This window comes from Lepisma saccharinum, chromosome 15 (genome assembly GCF_977018435.1).
Source record: "Lepisma saccharinum chromosome 15, izLepSacc3.1, whole genome shotgun sequence".
Taxonomy (NCBI): domain Eukaryota; kingdom Metazoa; phylum Arthropoda; class Insecta; order Zygentoma; family Lepismatidae; genus Lepisma; species Lepisma saccharinum.
In genome coordinates this window covers 5,421,126-5,444,994 of record NC_139243.1, presented here as the reverse complement: position 1 = coordinate 5,444,994, position 23,869 = coordinate 5,421,126, and the positions used below count along the sequence as shown (strand labels likewise).

Here is a 23,869-nt window from a genome sequence, read left to right as displayed (position 1 = left end):
TCTTTTAGTTAAATCATGTTCTTTTGACTAAAGAATGTGTCAAGTTATCTCGTTTTTTTTTTTAAAATCGTAATTTCAGAATTGAATGTCTGTTGACACTTTTCAGAAGCAGTTTGAAATATTTGGCTGGAAATCTCCCAAAGTCTCTGAATCAGTTCTGTGACGTCTCTTGGGTAAGAAAAAGCAGAGGCTAAATTGTGACAAGGGCTCTAAATACTTCGACAACTGTACAGTGAAACTGAAAACCTTTTCACAGTGTAAATGAGTATGTGCAATTAAGAAAGTCCCCATTTCAACTTCGTCTAGAAGACCACTTCCTGGGATGGTTCACTCGGACAGGTTCACTTAACTGACAAAATAGAAGACGGTTAACAAAAACATGAAGTGAATCATGTTATTCTAGAAATAGAGTTTCACACACTAACAATAGTTTGTTTTTACTGTCTGGTACATAATGCAATATATTTGTTCTTAGTTTTTCACCTCTGCATGTATTATTCCTAAAAAAAACACAAACTTCGCTTACTGTATCAAAACAGTTTCTCACTCAAGTCAGATTTTCAGCTCATCGCTACCCAGTGTAAAACTAAAAAAAAGAAAAAGTAATGGGTGTTATTTTGGGAATCCACGAACCGTGCATGCGCAAAGAATTTTCTATACCTGGAACGTCAAGTGTCTCATCGGAAAGTATGCTGAACCTACCATAGTATTTTCAAAAAGAGGAAGGGAATTTGCGGAGGGGGGGGGGGAAGTCCGGTCCCCCTGGATACGCCCTTGTCTTGGAGAGACTTGTAATGATTTCAGCCATTGTTGATAATTTTGTATAGATTGTTTGAATCATTCCTGATGATGAGACTGAACATTAGAAAAGGCATGTTGTTCGAAGGGTTGCATATTGAAGAAAGTCTAATGAACAAGAGATAGTAAAAAAATGATTGATTTGCTTTATTTCACTTTGCTATTTGTGCCACTTTTGGCTAATTAGCGAAGATGGCGATGACATGATGAAATTGATGAATGGATACTCGCAAACATCCATCCCTAGGCTGGGATTCGAATCCAGGACCCCTGACATCGTAGTGCGATGTGCTAACCACTCTGCCACGGTGGCCTGTAGTAAAAAATTGAGAACTGCATCAATTCCAGAAAAGTAAGATGAGAGGTGCCATGGAACAGATTGGAGAACAGTATTCTGTCACGGAGGGGGCGCAGCACTTAAAGTGGGGTAAACGTGCAGTGGAAAATTCTTATATAAAGCATATAAATTAAGTGTGTTTGAAAACAAAATTCTTAGAAAAATATTTGGACTGAAAACGGATGAGGAGACAGGTGAGTGGAGAAGGTTGCATAATGTAGAAGTGCACAATCTGTATTCCTCTCCAGATATTATTAGAATAATTAAATCAAGAAGATTTAGGTGGGCAGGTCATGTGGCACGAATGGGAGAGGAAAGAAGAGTTTACAGGATTCTTGTTGGGAAACCTGATTGTAAGAGACCTGTAGAAAGGCGGAGACGAAGATGGACCTATAGGAAATCGGTAAGGATGGAAAAGATTGGATTGATCTTGCCCAGAACAGGGACGGATGGAAGGTTTGTGTTGCTGCAGCTATAAACCTTCGGGTTTAAGAATGCTAGAGAATAGTTAGCTAGCGTTCCCAACACTAAGATAATTTGCATATGTACCTAATGTGCTGCACCCCCGTCTATGTTTTCACGCTGCAATTTCAAAATTAAAAGTATGTTGTTTTTTTAAGATATCAAGGGGGAAACGCGCTTCCTGGCCCCCTCTGCGGGCTCCTTGCCGAGACGGAGACTTGGCTATGTCAATTCACGTAACCCTTACCTTCTACTCTGTTTATAATTTTTCGCTTTCTCTTTCTGCTACGCTATATTTCCTTCTCTCTCACTTACCCCAGTATTTTCAATATTTCCCTTACCTGATTTTGTTCTGAGATGTCTCTTTCTTCCTACTTCTCTCTAGCCTTCTTTCTTCCTACTTCTCTCTAGCCTCTGTTCTGATCCCTCTGCTTATTTCTCTTCGAAGAACAAAATAAACCAAGCGAAATCGAATGAAATCCTAAAATTCCAAAATTGTATAAGATTATTTGTTGAATTTGTTGCGCTGGGATTTTGAAGGGTGTCAATGCTCACCCGCAGTGGCGGGGATTAGGGCTGGGAGCGAGGGGGACAGTTGCCCTCACTTTTTGCCACTTTTGCTCCCCTTCCCACTACGCTAAACCTTATCTACAAAGGCAAAGTAAACTGTCCTTGCTACTCCCCAGTTTTGGAACCCAATCGCCGCCACTGCTCAACCGCTGTTGTATATAAGCAAGGTTGTTAAAGTGCCAGGAACTTGTTTCAATACGAAACTTGGACCGCATTTAAAGTGATCCCGAAAAAAGGTTCCTGGAGCGAATTGAAATACTTCAAACATAAAAACGGTATAGAACACTTGCTGATTTTCTTTCCCGGACGGGAATTGAATTTATTAACAATTCCTGTACCTTTAACAACTCTAACGATAAATTCAATAAATTTGTACAAGACAATACAGACCCTACATTGAAAATATATAAACACAACATTAATAAATTATCGTAAAATAAATAATAATAATAAATGTATATAAAGATCATTTCCACCGGCTTCCATGGTCGTGCTAAGCGTAACGCGCTACGAAGTCAAAGGTCACAGGTTCAAATCGTCGCGTTATCCCAAGAGGTAGAAAAGTGACGTCCGAAATAGAATATTAATTCCTGACTAAAATCGCATCCGTGTAAATTTACTAAAAAACGAAAAGTGTTGCATCGCGTTCCATATCGAATCCTTTTATCATATCTGAAACTGATATGTAAGTTTCGAAACTCCAAGAATGACGTCATGTGAAGAATAAAGGAATAAAAGGTGGTTTTGTGGTCCTTTACTGTTCGGGGCAATCTTTGGTAACACTATCAAGGAAATCGCAAACTCCCTGTGATTTCTGGGTAGATATCATAGCCAATCAGGAAAGAGATCGACCACTGCAGACAGCGGGCAATAGACAGCTGGACGTTGCTTAGAGCGCATGTTGAAGTGATAGTCGAGTGCTGTTCGTCACAGGTGTTATATAGGGTAAGTCACTTTATTGCTTGCTTAATGTATCTTACAACATATCGTTTGCTGAAATTTGTAAGCAGTGTCTGCATTACGTGAAATGAAGCTAACAAATATCTCTTTGGATTGCGTACGAAATGCTTCCGTTGGTTGATGTGATGGATGTTAATCTTGTGGTTAATGAGTACAACGATTGAGGTTCAAAAGTGCGCTAAATGTAACAAAAAACAAAGCACAAATACGATAGAACTTGCACTTCGTTTTCAAGACTTTTTAAAGTAACCACAGTAGCGAGAAATTACTTAAACATACGTGTTCAAGGGCAAAGGCAAGATCATTAATAAGGCTGGGAATATTAGTATCTTGAATGAAGTTTCGGAACAAATGCAATAATACAATGTACATATGCTGGCGAGGGAGGAGTTGAAATAAGTAATTTATAGGTGGAACTGTAAAAGCCTAAACGTCATGGAAATTGAATTGCAACTTGACCGGAACAAACTAGCACACTTATCTATTTTAGGGCAGAATAACCTATTGTGATATAACTGATCGTATATTCTAAATGGTTTCTGATCACATATTCTTATCACAATACGACAATTCAGTGGGTTTTGACTAGAAATACGTTATGTAGTTGTCTGCCAATCCTGACCGTGGTTAGCACAACTCGCTGCAATGTCTTTAAGTTTCTATAGATTCATACCGTGGACAGGACATGACTCTCTCTTCTTCTACGCCACACAATTTAGCCTAGAGTAATGATAATGATAAATGAATATTACAAATGTAAAATTTCAACATCGTTGTAAAAAGTGGAATCCTTTCTTCATATCGGCGAAATGGGGTTTTAGTGTGTGCGTGAGACTCCTTTTTCTGTATATCACTGTCTCTCACGTATTTGCAGTAGCCTGCCAGGCTCTGCGTCCCCTCCATTATTTCACACCTACACAAATGAAAAATGTGTAAGTTGTTAAAGGTCCATAAATTCTAATGGGTTCCCCTGCAGGATCGGAACATTTTTTTTCACACATTTTAAATTCTGTCCAAGTTGCGATATTGTTTCATTGATCGTATTTAAATTCATCCCGGGAAAAAAAGGTTTCTGGATCGAATTGAAGCACTTTATACATAAAAAGGTTCTTTACGGCCTAAAACATATTTACACTTGCTGATTTTCTCTTCCGTACGGGAATTGAATTTATGTACAATTCCTGGAAATTAACAACCCTAGGATTATTAAGGATCCTGAAATCTATGCATTCTAATGGGATCTATTTTGTTCCGTAACAGGACGGGAACATTTTTTCTCGCACGATTTTAATTCGATCCAAGTTGCATTTTGTTTAATTGGAAAAAAAGGTTCCTGGATAGAATTTAAATTTGATCTAGTAAAAAGGTTCCTGTACCGAATTGAAATGCTTACAGATAAAATGGCTCTCTACGGTCCAGAACCCATTTACGGTTGCTGATTTTTTCTCCTGGACCGGAATTGAATTTATTTAAAATTCCTGTACCTTTAACAACCCTGGTATATTTGATTTTTCTTCCTTTTCTGTAATTCAGGACCACTTCAATATTTTTAAAACATTTCACTTCATTAGCATGAAACAATTGCGCAGTAGCAGCACCATTTCAGAAAACTTTGATGAAACTCTGTCATAAAATAAGTAGGTATAGAAGTGAGTGAATGGGGAGAGGTCTTGCCAGGGCATTTTCTTGTCTGTCGTCCACGTTTCGATCACGTTATCAATAAGTGTGTGAATTATTGAATCGGTACCCTTGACCCTCTGTATCCCTAAGAAAATGAAATATTTTGCATGGTTTATGAATATTACGTTGGTTATGAATGTTTTCAGTTGTATTTTGCTCGCTGAAATGTGTTGAGAAGCAAAGTTCGTCAGTTACTTTAGCATGTTATCTTACCCGTGATGTAGGCTTCGTGCAAGTGAACATAGCACCTAACACGACATGCCACAACAGTAGCTTTTACGTCGTTAGGTTTGGAGCTGATAGCAATGTATGACGTGTTCTTTCGTTATTTGAGTGCATACAAACTGTTTTGGCAGATTTTTACTTACGCGGACCACACTTTGGGATTAATATCTTCGTTATGTGTGTCTTCCGCGCACTGGAACAAATTTTATATTATGTGAAACATCGAAATCTACCAATTAGAAAAAATCAACATAATTCTCTAGGGGTACAGTGGGTAAACGGCCCCAATTATTGACCTAATAAGTTTTTTCCCCCCTTCACTTGTGATTTACTTTCTACGTGTCCACTGATTAACATTTTCTGTTTGCGGCGATAAATGTTCTATAGTTTGTCGTAAAATATTTTATGAAAAATTATCGATTCTGATTAGGAACACCTTATTATAAAAAATAGAAATGAAACTGTCACGGCCTCTACCCCCTCCAACGCAGCACTGCGGGAGTTATGTTATTAACGACCATGCTTATTTAGAATAAAGTAACATTCCAAAATAGTTTATTTTTAACTAGATTCTTTCCCCCTCCCTGTGTTTGGACAAATGTTATTTATTTTAATTTCTTTACTCTTTTTTTTTAATATTCGTGTGATTATCCATTCAATCTCTTCATCTTAATCACAATTTGCAACCTAAAATTCGCGATTAGCCAAAGTGGCAGAAAAGCTGTCAAATATAGCAAAATCATAATTGTTTTTTTAAGGTCACTTCACACACAGAAAGGCTAATCGGGACTGGATCTACATTTTATAGTTAGATCCAAACCACTATGTGCCTTCACCGTGTATCGAACCCGCGATCTCTTGATTAGTAAATCAGTCAATCACCTCATAAGAAATCCACGATAAAATGATTGTGTGAAGTGCGCGTGTTCCTCGTACAGTGGGATCCATGAGTTTTACCGTGCAAATTGTCCATGACTATTTTCATTAATTTGTCTCTCACATCCTGTGTGTTTTTAAGCGATGAATTATTATGTATGCTGGTGCAGAAGTTGGCAACAGCTTGTTTTGAGTTTTGTTTTAATTCTTGAAGCTCTTATTGGGACAAATAAAGTGCACGAACATGGTGATGGATAATTTGCACGATAATACTCATGGATCCCACTGTACATCAGCACTGAGCAGGCCCTTAGCCAGAATTTTATTTCGGGGGGAGGGGCTCATCCCTTATCAGCAGCCACCATCTAAAGGCGAAAAAGGGTAGAGGCCTTGAAGATTAATTTCTCAGTATATTGCAACTTATTATAAAAGTTGTTTAATTCTGCTAAGGAAGTAAAATTAATTACAACTATAGGAACATTCCAGCGACATTTTTTACGCATAAAATTTAAGGTTCTAGACATGAGATTGAATTAAAATATTCATAATGAATTGATTTTGTAGAATTATGAAGTACTTTGTGGTGCTTGCTAAGAAATGAAGAAAACTAGAGTATGATGGCATACGCTTAACACATGAAAATCATTAACAAAAGTGTGAGGGGCCCATGGCACCCCCTAGAACCATGAAATGTTTGAATGTGAACCTATAAGCCACGAAAATAACATGAACGATTTTTCAAATTTGTAAAAATTTCATTGTTGCCCTTGCATAAATGAATGTTTTTGTTGTGTAGAGGCAGTTTGCAATATTGAGTAGTTTGTTTTAAAACCATTGATGCAAGGCTACCAGCACTGTCGGCGATTAGGGTGCATGGGTGCAGTTGCCCTCACTTTTCCCCTGCTTTTGCCGCCGCACTATGGCCTCTTAATGCTAAGCCTTGCCTACCTTGACGCGGTGGAGGCACTTAGTGACTCGGATCCCACTTTCAACTCTGTCCAGTCCCGATTAGCAAGAACTCACTTTTCTGCCAAGACAAAGCAAATTGTCCCTGCCCTCCAGTTTTGCCACCCAAAACGTACAGCTCTTCACTTCTTTTTTTATTTTTGTACGAGAAAGGGAATCATGTTTCTTGCAATATATATATATTTTTAGATGCTTTAAGACATTAGCATTGTTGTGCTATTTTTTTTATTTCCATAAAATGTTTGTGTCCCTTGAAAAGTGTGTTTCTAGAGTGGCGAACTTTGAGTGACATTAAGTATATATAAACATTTTCGGAACTGCCTCCTCCCTCAAAAAAAATCCTGGGTACAAGCCTGGTTACGTGTGATGCTTTAAAAGTAGTAAATGTTTACTTTTTGTCTGTGAATCAGGGGGGCTAGGGGGGCTGAAGCTCCCAAAACTAGTGTTGTCCACGGGACGAGACGGGACAGGCTTTTAAAAACTCGAGACGAGACTGACCATGTGTCATGAGACAAACTAATATTTTCGAGACGAGACAGCATTTCCACGAGACGAGACAGGCCAAAGTCTCGTCTCGTGGGCAACACTACCCAAAACCGGCCTGCCCCCCCCCCCCCAAAGGTAGATGCATTTTGACCGAAAACTTAAAAAGTTAAGAGTTGAAGTGCAGTTCTGAGCGTCAACCCGGTGTATATACGTTCGTGGAGGGTGGATCCCGGTGAAGATGGCGGACCAATCTGGTGGCGTGTCGGTAGCGTGCGCGCTTCGGTTAAGACCAGTACATCAGGGAACAAGGACACTCCAGGGAACCCGGACAAAGCTGACCAGAAGATAGCCATCCTGCCTTACACCGGAAATCTCTCCGGAGTTATACGCCGGATTCTAAAGAAACATAACATAAAAACCATTCACAAACCACCTCCGAAGATCAGAGGCCTACTACGCAACCCCAAGGATGAGTTACGCGTAATTTAAACGTTTCTTCCATACCAGCCATGACAACACGCTGCAATACTTACTACTACTGAATGTAAACAAAGATCTATCCTACGTAGAGCGGCCATATTAAAAGCGACACTAGCGCTTACTTGATAATTTTAATCGCGAATAGCCATTCACGAAGAAAAAAGATAATCTTAATCGCGACACGGGGCTCGAACAAGACCCAGCTTGGTTAGCGTTAGTTAACCAGAAGCGCGCACGCAGCAGACACGACACCCGATTGGTCCGCCATTTTCACCGGGATCCCCCTCCACGAACGTATATACACCGGGTTGACGCTCAGAACTGCACTTCAACAACCATTATCTACGACTTTTAGTTCTGATCGGTTAGTTCGTATGAACTTTCCAGCCTGATCATTATCAGTGCGTAGTTAGAGATCGGTTAGTTCATTTGAACTCTCGAGCCTAAATATTGCCTATTTTTGTCGGAGTGGGAAAAGGTATATTATCCATTTTGCCTTGACTCATTTCACTCAACAGGTCGCTAGGTGCCGTGGCTTGCCGCGAGTTGATAGCTTCCTAGAGATGAGGACTGCACTTCAACCCAGAAGATGAGAGTGACGTTAGCTCTCGAAAGCTTGGAATCTTTTCCGCAACTCACCTGGTCGACAGCCCGAGAGAATCTATTCATAATTCGTCGGCAGGAAAGCTTCAAGTCTTACTTAAAAAGTTAGGTTTACATTTTCCATTATTAAAATTCCACTGAGGCAAAGTACAATGTTCAAGTACATTTTCTAGTTCGGTTAGATCGCAAAGTTACTCTTTATACGATGTGTTATAAAATCAAGGGGAGGGGGGTATATGCAGATATGCCTAGATAGCAGTGGCTACCATTTGATACTACGTAATTGGCCAATCACGAGTGCCAGCCGAACTTGCTACGAAATCTGTTACCTGCCTCGTAGGTGGACGACGTATTCAGTGGCTGTGAGATTGTTCTTTAATTGTTGGCATATGCAGCTAAACGTGTACATTATTAGGCTCCATAAATCATATTGCTATATTTCTGTATAAATCGAACAGATGGGTAAAATGATTTTTTTTAAGTAGAACAACGTTCAACATCTAAAGAGCCGTCAATGTTCTTTTCTGTTTGTTAGTTCCTCATTCGAGTACAGACAATGGTATGAGTGTTATCGATGTTCTCTCATTGTTTTCATCGTTATATCTATCCTTATCGTTGCAAATATTCAAGAAGGAGAAACTGGACGTTAAGAAATCAGTGCACAAAGTAACTAATTCTTAAATGTTAAGAATTGGAAATATTAAAATTGGACCTTCCCGCCCAGGTTAGCTAGCAACAATACTGCTGCCTTGAAATTAAGGGGTCCCGGGTTCGATCCCCGGTGGAGGCACATATCATTAAGTGGCTCGGATTCCACTATAAGCTGTAGGTCTCGTCCCAATTAGCTTCTGTGTAGACCTATATAGTGGATCTTAAAACAAATCCAATCGAGTAAACAGTTTTACATACGATGCAAAAATCAGCACGCTTGGGCAATTTCATTCTTCACAGGCCTAGGCCTACATGCTAATTAATTATTATTTGTAGTACCGTCAAAGTGGCCAAATTTCATTCCATGCAGAAGAATCAATCTTTGAAGCACCTCTCGTAAAACTATTGATCCAATTCTGATCAATATTCGGAGCATAATATATTCGGAAATAAAATTATAATTTTCAGCAGTCACTTCTCTAACCAAAATGCCCAGTGCAAGAGTGGCAACTTCATATATTCCTTCATTTTATGTCAATATATTTGTCTCGTAGTGGAGGTGGATTTGTAGTGAAAATAATTTTCTTCCTGGAGAGTGGCACATCCTAAGTGGACGATATTCCTCACATCCTCCCCATTTTTAGCCGTAAGTTCTGAATTCCAGTCGTTGAACAAGAAAAGTAAGATATTTCATTATGGAAGAGAAAATGGTATCATTAGTACAGTTTCTATTCAAGGGTGTTTTCGCTTATTTGATGCCTACTTTATTAAGTTAGTGCCACTTTTCTGAAGCATGAAAAGCTACAATCTTTATACGTTCCCTACTCTTGTGATTTGGACAGTTTAGAGTCATGTCACACTAGAATGCACAATGGAAGGCCTTCAGCAGCTGCTTGCAATGATTGAAGCATTCAAAATTTCTTTTTACGAACTATATAATATTTGTGTTACTGAAATGTTCAAAGGTTGCTTGCAACAAACCGAAATCTAATTGGTGACTAGAGGTTGAGTGCTCTATCTGTTCTGTCCTTTGAAGAGCTTGCGAAATGTTTGGATTTTAAAAAAGGTTGTGGCTGCTCATAAAAACAGACGTATCTTATCGTAGTTGCTTGCTGTGGCTCATTTTCTCATTTAGCAACAAGTTAGTCACACTGTTTACCTAGAAATAGTGTTACGTGTAGTATTGATACGTATATCCAGCGAGTTGATAATGTAATGAGTGTAGTTTCGATGGTGTATTTTGTACTCTTCACATGAATAGTAAGACTCTGATATTATTCCACTCAATAATGCCTTAGGAAAAGAAAGAATATAATTATTGAATTTTATTTGACATGAAAGATTCGTGCCTTAAAGTACTTTTGTATATGATGGAAGAAAATGCAACATCTCATTGATTTATCTTGAGTTCTGATTGTAAAATATGCAAGCGGTAAAATTATACCCTAAAAGTATGAAGTAAGTATATTTTAGCCGGTATTAGTTAGCCCCCCGAGAATTTTACTCAGAAATCTGTAGCCCCTCACTTATTTCCGGCTGGTGCCGTCACTGTATAGGCTGTGAATTATATGTATTCAGAAACATGTAATCCTTAATGCAATTAAAAAAAATATATTTCCATATTCATTTTGTTATTGACAAGGAGTAGAACCACTTTTCGTGGAATGGCCCTCTATTTAAATCAGATATTTGCAGGATTTATGGGGCGAGGGCTTCAGCCCTCCTAGCCCCCCCTGGTTACGTGCCTGACACTGAGTAATTTACCAATGCGATACTGCACGTGACCATCTCGACATATCTTGCAGCCACCCTTGGACAACAAAAGTAAAAAACATTACACGAGCGTGCGCGTATAACAAGATAAGACTTGTTCTTGAAAAATCTTGCAAGAGAATTTTGCTGTACTCCTCTCCCCTAGGCCTTCTACTATTGAAGACTTGCAAGCCAACTTGAAGCTTTTCTGGTCACGGCCGATGTCTGATTGGAAACTAGGTGGCGGCCATGTTTTGGCTCTACTGTCGAAGCTCTTTTCCACGGTTGTCAACATGTACAAAAGAGAAGCCTCAACAAAGATGGCGTCATCGAAAACTTGACAGTTTTGTGTCACTCCTCGGAGCGTGAATGATGCAATTTACATGCAAGCTGCCATATTTAGCTTTTAAGACCCACTTCTGCTACTATTTTTAGTCTAAGTGGAGAGAAACCTGGAGGACACTTTACTCAAAAGGTAACTACGTTGCAGATACTGTTTAATCCCCAGCTAGAATTGATCTCCAGGGGGCTTGTAAACGAGGTCAATTTTTCTTAAGGGCATGCGATACAATTTCCACGGGAGTCTTCCCAAGCCCTTCGTCCATGGCAGTGTGCCAACTTAGCTCTCTTGGAGCCAGATCTGGCTCTTTCGTGCACTCTAGCCGGACCCTGTGGCCGAGTGGTTAGCACATCGCGCTGCGACGCCAAGGGTCCCGGGTTCGAATCCCGCTTGGGCTTGGTTGTTTGGGAATGTCCATTCATCAATTTCATCACTCATCCCAATCTTCGCAAATTAGCCAAGAGGCACAAAACGCGAAGTAAAATAAACTAAATCAATCAATCAATCTTTCGTGCACTCGTTCGGCTGTGAACAGGGGAGGCCAACCCCCGTGCCCCACTATGATGCTATCTCTGGTTCCGACCCACATAGACCACCTTTCGTCATAATTATACATTTTGCACATGACGTGATATTGTTATATTGGCTGCGTCGCCCCACTCTCTCTTTATCTCCCCAGCTACTTCTTTATAGCGCAATGTTCGACGTGAAATTGACATAATATTGTCGTCAGGGAATTCTTTACTTTCGATTTCATACCACCATCGGTGGATTATTGAGATGGGCGATGCCGCCGGATCTAGATGTAGAAAATTAAGAATAAATTGTCATCAATTTAGAGTTAACGATAATAGCAGTGCCCCACCCCTTTGACAACTAACATTACCCTAGAAGGCACTTTATCCAGCCATCGTAAATCTAGCTCCATGAGAGTCAGTTTTGTTTGGCAACACTGCCAGGAGGCAAGGGAAAAAGCATTGATCATATGGGAGTATGATTTGATTCATTCTCTTGTGAATATAAAACTTCCCATGGAATAGAAAAATATAAGAAGAGAGCAGTTTGAAGATGAATTTCACCAGCGGAAAAGTCGAAACTTCCATTTGATTAGCCGTAACTTGATGTTGAAGTTGATTCCCCGTAAGGATTACATGGGATTCCGAAAATTATTATTCATCATATTTTTCAAACATCGTGTCCAGCTTAATAATCAACATAACAAAATGTTTGCACTTGCAACATGGAGAGAAATTCATACTCTTGGATACACCCAGGGTTTGTTTTAGTAGCAGTGCCCATTCGGGCGATACTGAAATACAGTAAATGCACAATTGGTGCGTAATTGTATCTCCTCGCCTTAAGTTTAACGGTATTAAATGAAGGTAAATTATGTGGGGGAGGTGGGGGTTATTGGGTTAATATAAAATTTAGAAATATCAAATACTAGGTTTTTCATATCTTCTAAAACATCTCTTGAAGTGTTAATTGACTGCTACTGACATAATCCCTTACTACACATTCCATACTACTTTTGATGATTCAGATAATTATATCACACAAGAAAGAATGCACAATATTCAATCATAGTGCATACAGTACATTCCACCTCTGGCCGAAGCAAATAAAACTCCACTTAGTTTAAAAAACTTGGGACCTGTTGACCTTTGACGCAGGTGTGAAATAAATTCTGATGACATCAAAGTTGCAGATTTCTGTCTAATGGGGAAGCGAAGGTACAGATAAAAAAGCTACGTTATATAAAAGAACTTCCTAAAGTCTAGAGAATATTCTAAATACATACTTGTTACTACCTATGTAATAGCTCCTGATCATGTTCCGTGAATTTATCCTGCGCCAATTTGTGAGAAAAATAATATCTCCTGCTACGGAATAATGTTTCTGAAATTTAGTAACCATTCCTTAAAGTTTGTGACTTTAACGGTTAGTTTATACGAGATATTGTAACTCGTAGATCGTGTTGCTTGTACTTACTGACAATCTAAATTGAACAATAATTGTCATTAAACAACAGTATAAGCATCGTAAAGTAAGTAAAAAAAAAGTAAAGTGTTCCCCTGTGCATAGCACCACGCCATGAAGGCGTATAGGGGGTGTGGGGGTAACGCCCCACACTTTCTTGATCCGGTCGTGAGTGGGGGTGATGTGATCAGCATCACGCCCCTGACTGCCTTTACCCCCCAGGGTTTCCCCCAGGTACCCATGTTATTCGACGCTGGGTAGGCGCCGGAGCCGCTTCCACCGTTAGAAAAGTTCCCGGATTTGAACCGGCCGGGGATCGAACCCGGGACCTTTAGCATGGTAGTCAGACGCGTACCCTTAAATATGAAAATTTAGAGGTAAATCAATTCAGAGTAACCCCTTGTACTTGAAATAATTACTAGATTCTGAAACATTTGCTCGTAAAATATGCAGTGCATAATTTTGTTCAATGCTGTTGAAACGCGCAAAGAAGTAACTATAAAGATATTAATTTATATATAAAAGTATTTGACTTACTCATTGTTTTAAAAAATGAGATAAGTTACAAGGTATATCCAGGGTGGGCACAAAGTCGCTTTCCCCAAAATTAGTATGATTGTATTTATTGGGGAAAGCGACTTTGTGCCCACCCTGTATATGTAGGGATGAATGACACTTTTTCATACGTTGAGACAAATGTTCAATACCACCTAACCAGCCCTCCTTAGACGAGGATTTTTGGAGTGTTCACGTGCAGTTGGCTTTTTAATTTGTTCAAAGCAGTGAAAATGCATGCAAATATATTTTCAGCTGTACCATATATTTTTAGCAAAATTTGGTCATATTTTTGGCCAATACGCCGGCCTCCTTTTGCTGATATTTGAACTTGCACCCTCAGTGGCGTACCCAAGGGGGTACCCGTTCGGACCAGTATTAAAAAAAAAAAAAGAACGTCAAAGGCAGAAAAAATATGGCAAAATAAAGGCTGACTACTAAAAGAAAAAAGGATACGCAACCCCCTCCTTTCGAAAATGCTGGTCACGCCACTGCGCATGTAATATATATGGAGGACCGGGGCAAAAATCATCAAGAACTTCCCCTGTACAATTTAACTTCTAGGGCAAGTTGTCAGACTGCTATTTTTGTTTTTGTAATTTGCGACGTTGAAGTAAATCCAGTTTTAATTTTTAGGCCCTTTTCAAAGCAGAATTTCTCATATGAACTAGTTTCATAAGCTAAAATAATTTTTCTTAATGTAGAAAATGGCCAAAAAATGTGGATACATAAAATGTTCGTTACCATTTTGAAGGGTATACATATTCGGGTGTTCTACACTTGAAATCGACGCAGAGAACGTTCATGTAGTTCTCATTATCACCATAGATGGCTCTGAGCGCTTTTGCTCCGTGGCGTCCTCTCTCGCGAAGTCTTTGAACTACTTCAAGCTGTTGACGAGAATCTTGTATTGAAATATATAGGGTCTACCAATTTGAACGTCAGATCTTTAAAATTAGAATGGAAACCACAAGTGATAATCACATATATTTTATTTTATTTTGAAGAGCAAACAATGGCATTGTTTTGAACAATATGTCGTTCAAATGTCCTCCTCTGCTTCGGTGGGTGGAGGGGATTCTGAATGTCCAATTTTGCAGCACGTCTGCCTGGAGCGGCGCCGGAATTTTTCGACTGGGTGGGCAGAAGCTGTATATTGATAGATTAGGGTAAGCAGATATAAATGTAAGGTCATATAATATATATATAGTAGTCTCGCTTATCAGACATAAACTGGCCGGCAGAACGTCGGATAAGCGAAAATGTCGGATAATAGGGAGGTGTTAAGAAAAAACCTATTAAGCTTTACACATTACGAACCTAATACAGTAATCACTGCACTTGAGTAGAGAATGACAGACACATGAGTCATAGTGTAGGCGGGCGGCTCATTTTTTTCCCAGTCAACTTGTGAATGCGGTTTCATTCTTGCTCTCTGATTGGCTGTTGGAAAGTTACGGTGCTGTGATTGTGAGAATATCTTGTTTGCGCTGTACGTTAGGTTAGATTAGATTAGAAAGCAGCAAATTTGCGCTAAAAATAGGAAATAAGACATTCTCACAATTACAGCACCGTAACTTTCCAACAGCCAATCAGAGAGCAAGAAATGAAACTGCATTCACAAGTTGACTGGAAAAAAATCGCTGTTAGGCGGGACAGTTCTTGTTGCCGATTGATGATTTTTTTTCCTGTGATATGTCTGATAAGCGAAGGTCGGATAAACGAGACACTACTGTATATGCATGTAAGATTTCCCTTCACTTTTTTCCTTTCATTTTATGTTTTACACCTTAATGCCTTCTTATATCTTTCTGAACTTGTTACCTCTTTCTCCCTTTCACTTTCTCTCGTTCCATTCTTCAAATGTTTCTCTCAACTGCCATCCACACACACATCACATGTACACGTATGTGTGTCTGGAGTCTTTCCTCTTCCTTTTCTAATCTATTCTCGCATCTTTTTCCACTTCTTTGTCTCCGATGGACACAATTATTTCAAGGTAAGTGTTTGTGTGTGCGCAGCCATACATTCTAATCACATTCTTTCCTTCATGTCAATTTAGTGAAATAAATGTGAATTGGTTGAGTCACATTTTGTTCTTAAAGTGCAAAAATACAAGGCACATACCTACCCCACTTTACATATATTAGGCGACAGTGATAGAAATTGTGATGGTAGCCAATGGTGAAGGATTAAATTACTTTTTCGTAATTTAAATGCATGTTCCTGATCATATTATTTTTATGACATCTGAATGTTTACAGTAACGGCTATTGGGTGCCAAAACTTGGGGACAGTTTACTTTTTTGGTAGAAAAGTCTTAGCATTAAGTGGCCATAGTGCGGGTGCAACAAGTGGCAAAATGTGGCGGGGGAGGGATCTCCCCCCTCGCTCCTCCTAACCGCCTCCACTGGATATTTGGATTGAAATTAATGTATTTTTGGGAATGTAAACGCACACCAATTCTCTTTTTCATTCTGCATAAAGTATCACCAAGCTTATGAAAGGCTATTTTGACAACATTGCCCATATGTAATAATGAAGAAAAATCTGTTAGCTAAGTTGTTATTCGTTTTCTGAAGTAAACCTTTGTTACTCATGCGGGAGAAATAACACATGCACTGAGGTAACAAATAGTTTACATTTTGTAGAATGTGATTTTGGACACAAGGAATTCATCAAAACTGATTACCATACCCCGTAATTAATCTCTTTTTCACAGACTACTTGTGTTGCATGACGTGACCTTTTCGAAAGAACTCAAATGTCAACCTCTATCCTGCGCAGTATACCCTGGAAACTTTAATATTGCAGGCGAATGAGTCTCCGATTCCTGGAAGCAGTCAAAATAATTTGTGGGGGATTGTATTTTCAATGTCTGTGTGTATTTGTCCCCCCCCCCCCCCCGTCAGTTTCATCTAATCACCATTGAACCTCATTGTCGCATCTTCAGTATTTGTAGCGTGAGAAGAGTTTTGAATTACCAAGCTAAGTACGCACCATCGGCATTTGTCGAGCGAGAAATAATGGAGCAGTCGTTAGGGCGTCTGACTACCATGCGAGACACCCGGGGTCGATCCATACCTGGATCTGTAAGAGTTTATTATTCCATTTGCAAAAACATCGATTTAGTTTAGTTTGTAATTGTCAGGGAAAAATGTAAATTTGTCCTGGAAAAGTCAGGGAATTTCATTTCTGCTTGTTTGTAGCCACCCTGTGAACGCATCTTTTATGGTTGAAATATAACACGTTCCCTGCGAGTTCTTCTGTATATTTTTTCTCCAATGGCATAACGCTGTCGCCTTATAATGAGAAGGTTCTGGTTTCTACTGCCCCCTCCCCTGGTGGAAGCACATTGCACACTGGTTCGGACTCCACTTTAAACTGTAGGTTTAGTCCCGATTAGCCTATCTGAGCATAAAATTCGACCTAAAAACAAATAAACAAAATGTTCTTATGTATACTTCGTGACATAACCTTTTCTTTACTTCATCTGCATCTACAGATTCTGTTGACCTATTCGGCTAAACCTCGGATGCTTCTAAAGTTTAAAGTATTCTCATCGTGATTGATTAGTTCTCTGACGCCCTCGAAACGAAGCTTTCCTTCCAACCATTTCTTCTTTTAATTCTACGTAAGTTAATCACAAGAAAAATCGCATGATTTCGTAACTGACAGGCAAAATTTATGTGTTGAACTAGGATTTCTAAATAGAATTAGCCAGCCTTTATCAATTCAATAATTCTGTTGCTTTTTCCAAACCCACATAACTGTTACATCAAAATTAATATACCTCGGTATTGTAGTGGCTATTGTCATTGCTACTTATAAGTATTTATTAGAACTAATACAAATTTATTTTGTATACCATGTAGATATTTGAAAATGACAGGTATGTAAAATATAAATATAGAAATTGTAATGATATGAGATATTTTTAGATTTTCAATGTAGACCTCATTCAAAACTTGAAATAAATTGTGTTGAGGGAGGATACAACGCTGAGGTTTTTACTTGTTGGAGATTATTTGAATCATACGCAGGCCGGGATTTATATATATATATATATATATATATATATATATATATATATATATATATATATATATATATATACGTGAAGACCCGGAGCTTACAACACAAAGACCCCACCCCAATCCCCTCCACAGTTTAAAACTTTTCGCCAAGCTACATGAGGTGGTTAGTTATACGTATTTCTACATTTTTATGACGTCTGAAGTACCTATTTTTCTTTAAGTGGTGCTTTTCAAAGCAGTTTTTCCCCAGTGAAGGCCCGGAGCTGCAGCCCTCAAGCTCATCCTAAATCCTGATCTTATCTTGACCATACCCTGCATAATTTTGCGCCTCCTAAGCCCACTAGCTGCTTCTAATCATTAAAGTATTCAATTGGTCACAATCTTCTTGTTTCGAGATCTCTGGTAATTCCTATTGCTTTCTATGACAAAGTTAAATCCGCTTTTTATGGGATGAAATGTGAACATTTCTAGTATAGATAATATTCATTAGTACATGTAATGAACACCAGAATACACTTATTGCAACATTCACATATCTCTAAGTATATGTACTTAGTGAATTTGATTGGGTGGGCGCTTGCCCACCCGTCGCCGTCCCTGACGTCTGCACACATATTGAGCGGTATAGCCTCAATGGTTCGTTCGATGTTCCGTTTCAGGTCACGAACTGTGCGTGGCTTAATCTCATAGACCTTAGATTTGACATAACCCCATAGAAAAGAATCCAAGGGGGGGGGGGGGTTAGGTCACATGATCTTGGTGGCCAGTTCACAGCCTTTCTGGACAGAACTCGTCCGGGGAACTTTTCCTGCAATAATTTCATTGTTTGTGTGGCAAGTTGCACCGTCCTGTTGGAAAAACACATTGTTGATGTCAAGATTTGCCAGTTTAGGCCACAAAAACTGCACCATCTGTATCGCTCCCCATTGAGTCACGTGATTTCCATGTTGGTTCTCAAAAAAATAAGGCCCAATCACGCCATTGGCACAAAAACCACACCACAGTCACTTTATTAGGATGGAGGGGTACGTCCAGAATCACTTGCGGATTTTCATCTGCCCAAATCCTACAGTTCTGTTCGTCGACGTAGCCATGAAGAGAAAAATGTGCTTCCTCGGAAAAGATGATGAAATTCCTCTCAATGCACGAAATGTCTGTCGAATTGAACACTAATTTTGATAATAAATTTGAATAATTTCTATGCGTTGTTGCATTGTGTATCTCTCAATGATAACTTGCCACAGACTACTGCACACGGATGTCAGTTCCATCTCGTCATTCCAGTCAGTGTTGCCATATCACACTTTCAAAGTTCTGACGTTCAAATTGGTAGACACTTTATGAAGGCGATTTGCCTGTCCCCCTCACGTTTATATAAAATGGTAAAATAAACAAACTAAAAACTGAACAGAGAAACCACACACCTGTTAAGTATGAGTTAAAGCAATTGATTATGTACTTGTGATAAACGTCATTTACTAATAATAACAATGTTTCTTGTCGATTTGCTTTATTTTATTTCGCTTCTCTGGCACTTTTGGCTAATTGCATTGTTGAGGATTAACTGTTAGTTTGCAAATATACAGTCCAGGGTGAAAGTGAGTTTGACAATAGACTGCTATACGAAAATATCATCCCTTATACCCCGCGATGTTTAACAGTATGATACATGTATGATATGGGGCCACTATTCGTGAGTAGATTGTCAATGTTTTCACTGACAAAATTTCAAATGAGAGGTCAGTTTACGAAAGTTGAGATTCTAAATGTACGTATTTAGTACAGGCGTAAGTCCTTGATACTTCGCACTTCGGTGTCTAATTCTGAACATCATTCAAACGTAAAATCTGACGAGAAATTTTCACAATTACATGCTATAGTTTACTAGAGCTTGTGATCTCTGTATGGTCTGATGCAAATAAATTCCTCACCACGCTCATTCATGTTGTTTCCCACTATGCAAGATTCGGGAATTAAGAAACAAACTCACTAACGATGAAATTCACCACCACTGCTCATTACTAAATACGCTTACATTCGTTAAAAATGTAGAACAATTCGCCTGGTGTTAATTGTGCACGTGAGTGTACAGTTGGGAGTGCATTGCCGTTGTTGGAGTTCATTGAAAAATACGCTGAAATTTCTTCAACTTGCACCCTATCGTGAAAATCAACCTTGCCTTGCGTATTGTCCCTTCAATTTTACGGAGGTGTAAGGAGTGACCTTTTCGAAGGCATCAAAGTGTTACTCACATCTACGCAGTACTCCCTGGACTGCAGACTAAGAGGCCCCGTGGGGCTTCTGCTGTGGCGTCCAATTAGATTTAATTGTTATTTAGCGTCTCTTTTCTGACACTTTGGGCTAATCGCGACGTTGATGAGCGATATGATCAAACTGGTTAAAGGACACTGACAAAGAACGCTCATGCTCAGGCCTGGATTCGAACCCCCGACTAACCACTCCGTCAAGGAGATCCGCTCGTCAATTTGTATAAGGAGTGTCCTTTTCAGAAAATACTAAATTGTCAACCTTGCTTAAATGTATGTACTCAAACTTCTCGTGAACGCATGTGGTGCATGATGCGCATGCGTCAATTGTGGGAAAAAGGACAGCTTGCTCTGCTACGAGCCAGCATAGTCTGCCTTTTACCTACCCACTGCCCGCTTGCACGCGATAACAGGTTTACCTGCTCGCCTGCCCACGGCAACGAGTCGACTTGCGTCTTTACCCGGGTTCTTGCTCTTCAAGGCGCTCTGCGCTTACAAGGTACCTGGGCATTCAACAAGACCCGGGCGCCTGCAAAACCTGCTGGAAGGAAACAGCCCTCCGGCAGCGTGTCGCTCCAGGTGTTTCATCACCACGTGGATGGCTGCAGCCAGTGTTGCCTACTTACGTAGCTACTAAATCCTACGAAGTCCTAGGAGGAGCTTCTTCTCCAAGGAGAATTTATATACTTAGCGATTTCAGTTCAGCGTAAGCAGTTTTTATCTTATTGCCAGGAAATGCACGCAATATTACAGTTTCATTTATCTAAATGAATGATCGAGCAAACAAAAATCTCCTCACTGAAAACTAATTGTTTTTCATTGCATGGTGCCTTAACCAGGCACGCAATGGCGCAACCAGAGGGGGCAGGGTGCATTGCTCACAACCTTGGACGGAAATTGTCTAGCGGAGGGGTCAGGGTGGGGGTCAAACATTAAAGTACAAGTCTCATCAAGTTCAATGCCGTAGCAAAGGGGTAGCGGGAGTCGGCCCTGAGCGCCGAACGATCTAAGTGAGAAAAGTTTTAAAACAGAGAATGCTATGGCGGCCCGTGATATTATTTGCTATTAATGTTGGTTTGTTACGAGCTGGATGAATTAATTATGTAATACGTCGCTCCATGTGAAAAGAAAATATTGTAGATGGAAATTTTACATGCCATATGTATGTACATTCGGAATGCATTTATCATGCACTTTCTTTCTTTCAAAAATAGTTTGTGTGCTTGTTTTCCATTATTAACTAATGTGAAATTGACGTGTTGAAAAAAATATTTCAAATCCTCTGTTTCAACACAAATTCGTGAGAACCGACTTCTGCCCCCTTTTTGCGTGATTTATGAGGATAATAATGCCTTTCATGCTACTTTATTACTATTATTGTAATTGTTGTTACGTTTATCCAAGTACTTGCCCCTCCCCCCCAAACGAGGGTAACGGCAATGCCCCTGGCTGGCTACGGCCCTGGTGTTCGCAGTAGAACAGTGTGTTGTTTGACTCGCGACCTCAGCGTCGAACGTGACATGTTTCAGTCCTGCCCTATATCACTATATATACGTATATTGGTTATTTACGACATATACTTATGGATCCTGTGCCACGGAAAACCTATTTCAATGTGTGTGTGGGGGGGGGGTAGCAACATTCGTAAATCTCATTTCATTGGTGATGTGGCTTACGAAGCTTTGAGTTCCCTTTTTAAGTAGTGAAAATCTATTGCAGTTGGCAACACTGCAGAACGGTGTGGGCCCGGTGCAGTTTCTACTCGAAGCAACTACGTCATGCAGAGGGAGGGGTCTGCAGTTGATGGAAAGAACGAACTGAGACCTACTAGGTATCGTAAGACTGCGGGTACCCGGCGGGTCTACAATGCCTGCCAGGAACGATCTGGGCAGGTGGGCACATACAAGCTGCTCAAGCGAGGATGTTGCGCAGGTTGCATGGCATTTCAGGAGCGATGTCTCGCGAACGGGTCTGCTCCAGGTCTTGTGCAGGCATCTGGCTACGACATTCATGAGCATTTCTACATTCTAATTTCTTCATATAGAAGTATTTATTTTACACGAGAGCGCTCAACTAAGCTTCTATTACATTTCTTGGATCTGAAGTGAAAGAAAGTAATAATTCTTTTCCCACAATTGACGCATGCGTCACTTCAGATCCAAGAAATGTAACATAAGCTTAGTTCAGAGCTCTCGTGTAAAATAAATACTTCTCTTATATGAAGAAATTAGAATGTAGAAATGCTCATGAATGTCGTCGCAGAGCAAGCTGTCCTTTTCCCCACAATTGACGCATGCGCAGAATGCGTTCACGAGACGCCTCTGTATGTACTACACCCTGGACTGCATTGTTGCAGACTAACGAGGCTCTGGCGTCTGCACTCGCAGCCAGTATATCCTCTCTGGGACTGGTATTGTGTCCTGTCCATTCTCATCGTCGCGATTAGACAAACGTGGCAGAAAGGCGACGTAAAAGATTCAAATTAACGATCAGTTTCATCTAATCATCGTAATTAGCTAAACGTGCCAGAAAATATAATGCCTGGACTAAGCTACATGATAACATAGTGTTTGTTCTTTTGTAGGTGGTGACGTCACAGCAGAATGGCCCACTACGTCACTCCCCATAAACCCTACCGAGAGAGGAGCTCCACGCGCACGCTACCCCAGAACGACCAAGTCACCGGGCAGATGTTTTACAACCAAAAGCGCTTCACGGAGGAGGCAGACAACGAAACAATCTCTCCCTCAACGCAAGATCCCGTTCGTACAGGACCGCCCACAGCAGAAACCGGCGCCATCCCCAAAGACTTCACGCTACTGAAGAAGATGAAATGGGCCAAAGAGATGAAACGAGCAAAGAAGCCTCATTCCGAAAGCTACGAGAACAGCAGCATTCCTTCCATGAACTTTTTCAGGGCTGGCAAAGTACGAGGACCTTACGATACCAGGGCGGTGTACAACCACGAGAATCAAGGTTACGGGTACGAATCCGCGGACTACTTTATCCCGTTCTACGAACGCAGGTCACCTCACACCCCTGTCGAGTTCGATGCCTTTGCTTACGGTTATGAAAACATGTAAAAAACCAGTGTGCGAGACTGAAATTTCTTACATCCATTGTGCATTTACCAGTATAAAACACAATTTTAACAGAAGTTGATATTTTTGTTTACATGTTTTCTATATATTTTGTATTCTCGAACATTTTTTAACCTCATATAACAAGTGATCAACATATTAAGGACTAGTTTTCTAAATGTCTACATTTTTATTTTATTTTTGGCAGTGTACCATTTTGTATCATTGGAGAAAGATTTTGTAAAGATCTATGTGTAGTCACTTGTGACATTCTTACACAAATGCTACGTGTGATTCATAAAGTATTTATATATTGTCATAGCTATGTATGAAGAAATATTTAACCTTTATAAGTAAATAAATATGAGATAAAAACAAAACGAAGTCGTAAGTTACTGGCCAGAAATTTGTATAAACATCCCGTATTGGTAAAAAAAAAAATTACAGTGGTGCCAACTTACATGGTTCAGTGGTGCCAACTTACATGGTTCAGTGGTGCCAACTTACATGGTTCAGTGGTGCCAACTTACATGGTTCAGTGGTGCCAACTTACATGGTTCAGTGGTGCCAACTTACATGGTTCAGTGGTGCCAACTTACATGGTTCAGTGGTGCCAACTTACATGGTTCAGTGGTGCCAACTTATATGGTTTAGTGGAACTTTTAGCTTACATAATAGTTTAACTTTTATCATTATTATATTTGCTATCGTGGTAAGCTTATAAATTTATAATTTATAATTATTTTATAATAATTCATGCTAGG

The 23,869-nt window shown here is 39.8% G+C and overlaps 1 protein-coding gene across 1 annotated transcript; it reads left to right on the top strand.

Annotated features, from left to right (window-relative positions):
* Positions 1 to 2,950: 2,950 nt before the first annotated feature.
* On the top strand, positions 2,951 to 23,485 carry LOC145999373 (uncharacterized). Its single transcript, XM_083136318.1, has 2 exons — positions 2,951 to 3,112; positions 22,610 to 23,485. Exon 2 carries the CDS (start codon positions 22,629 to 22,631, stop codon positions 23,106 to 23,108), a length of 480 nt encoding a protein of 159 aa, XP_082992444.1. The 5' UTR covers positions 2,951 to 3,112; positions 22,610 to 22,628; the 3' UTR covers positions 23,109 to 23,485.
* Positions 23,486 to 23,869: the final 384 nt, after the last annotated feature.

What these genes read in the sequence shown, in the direction of transcription:
- LOC145999373 (XM_083136318.1), top strand. Translation starts at nt 22,629, where the DNA reads ATGGCCCACTACGTCACTCCCCATAAACCCTACCGAGAGAGGAGCTCC.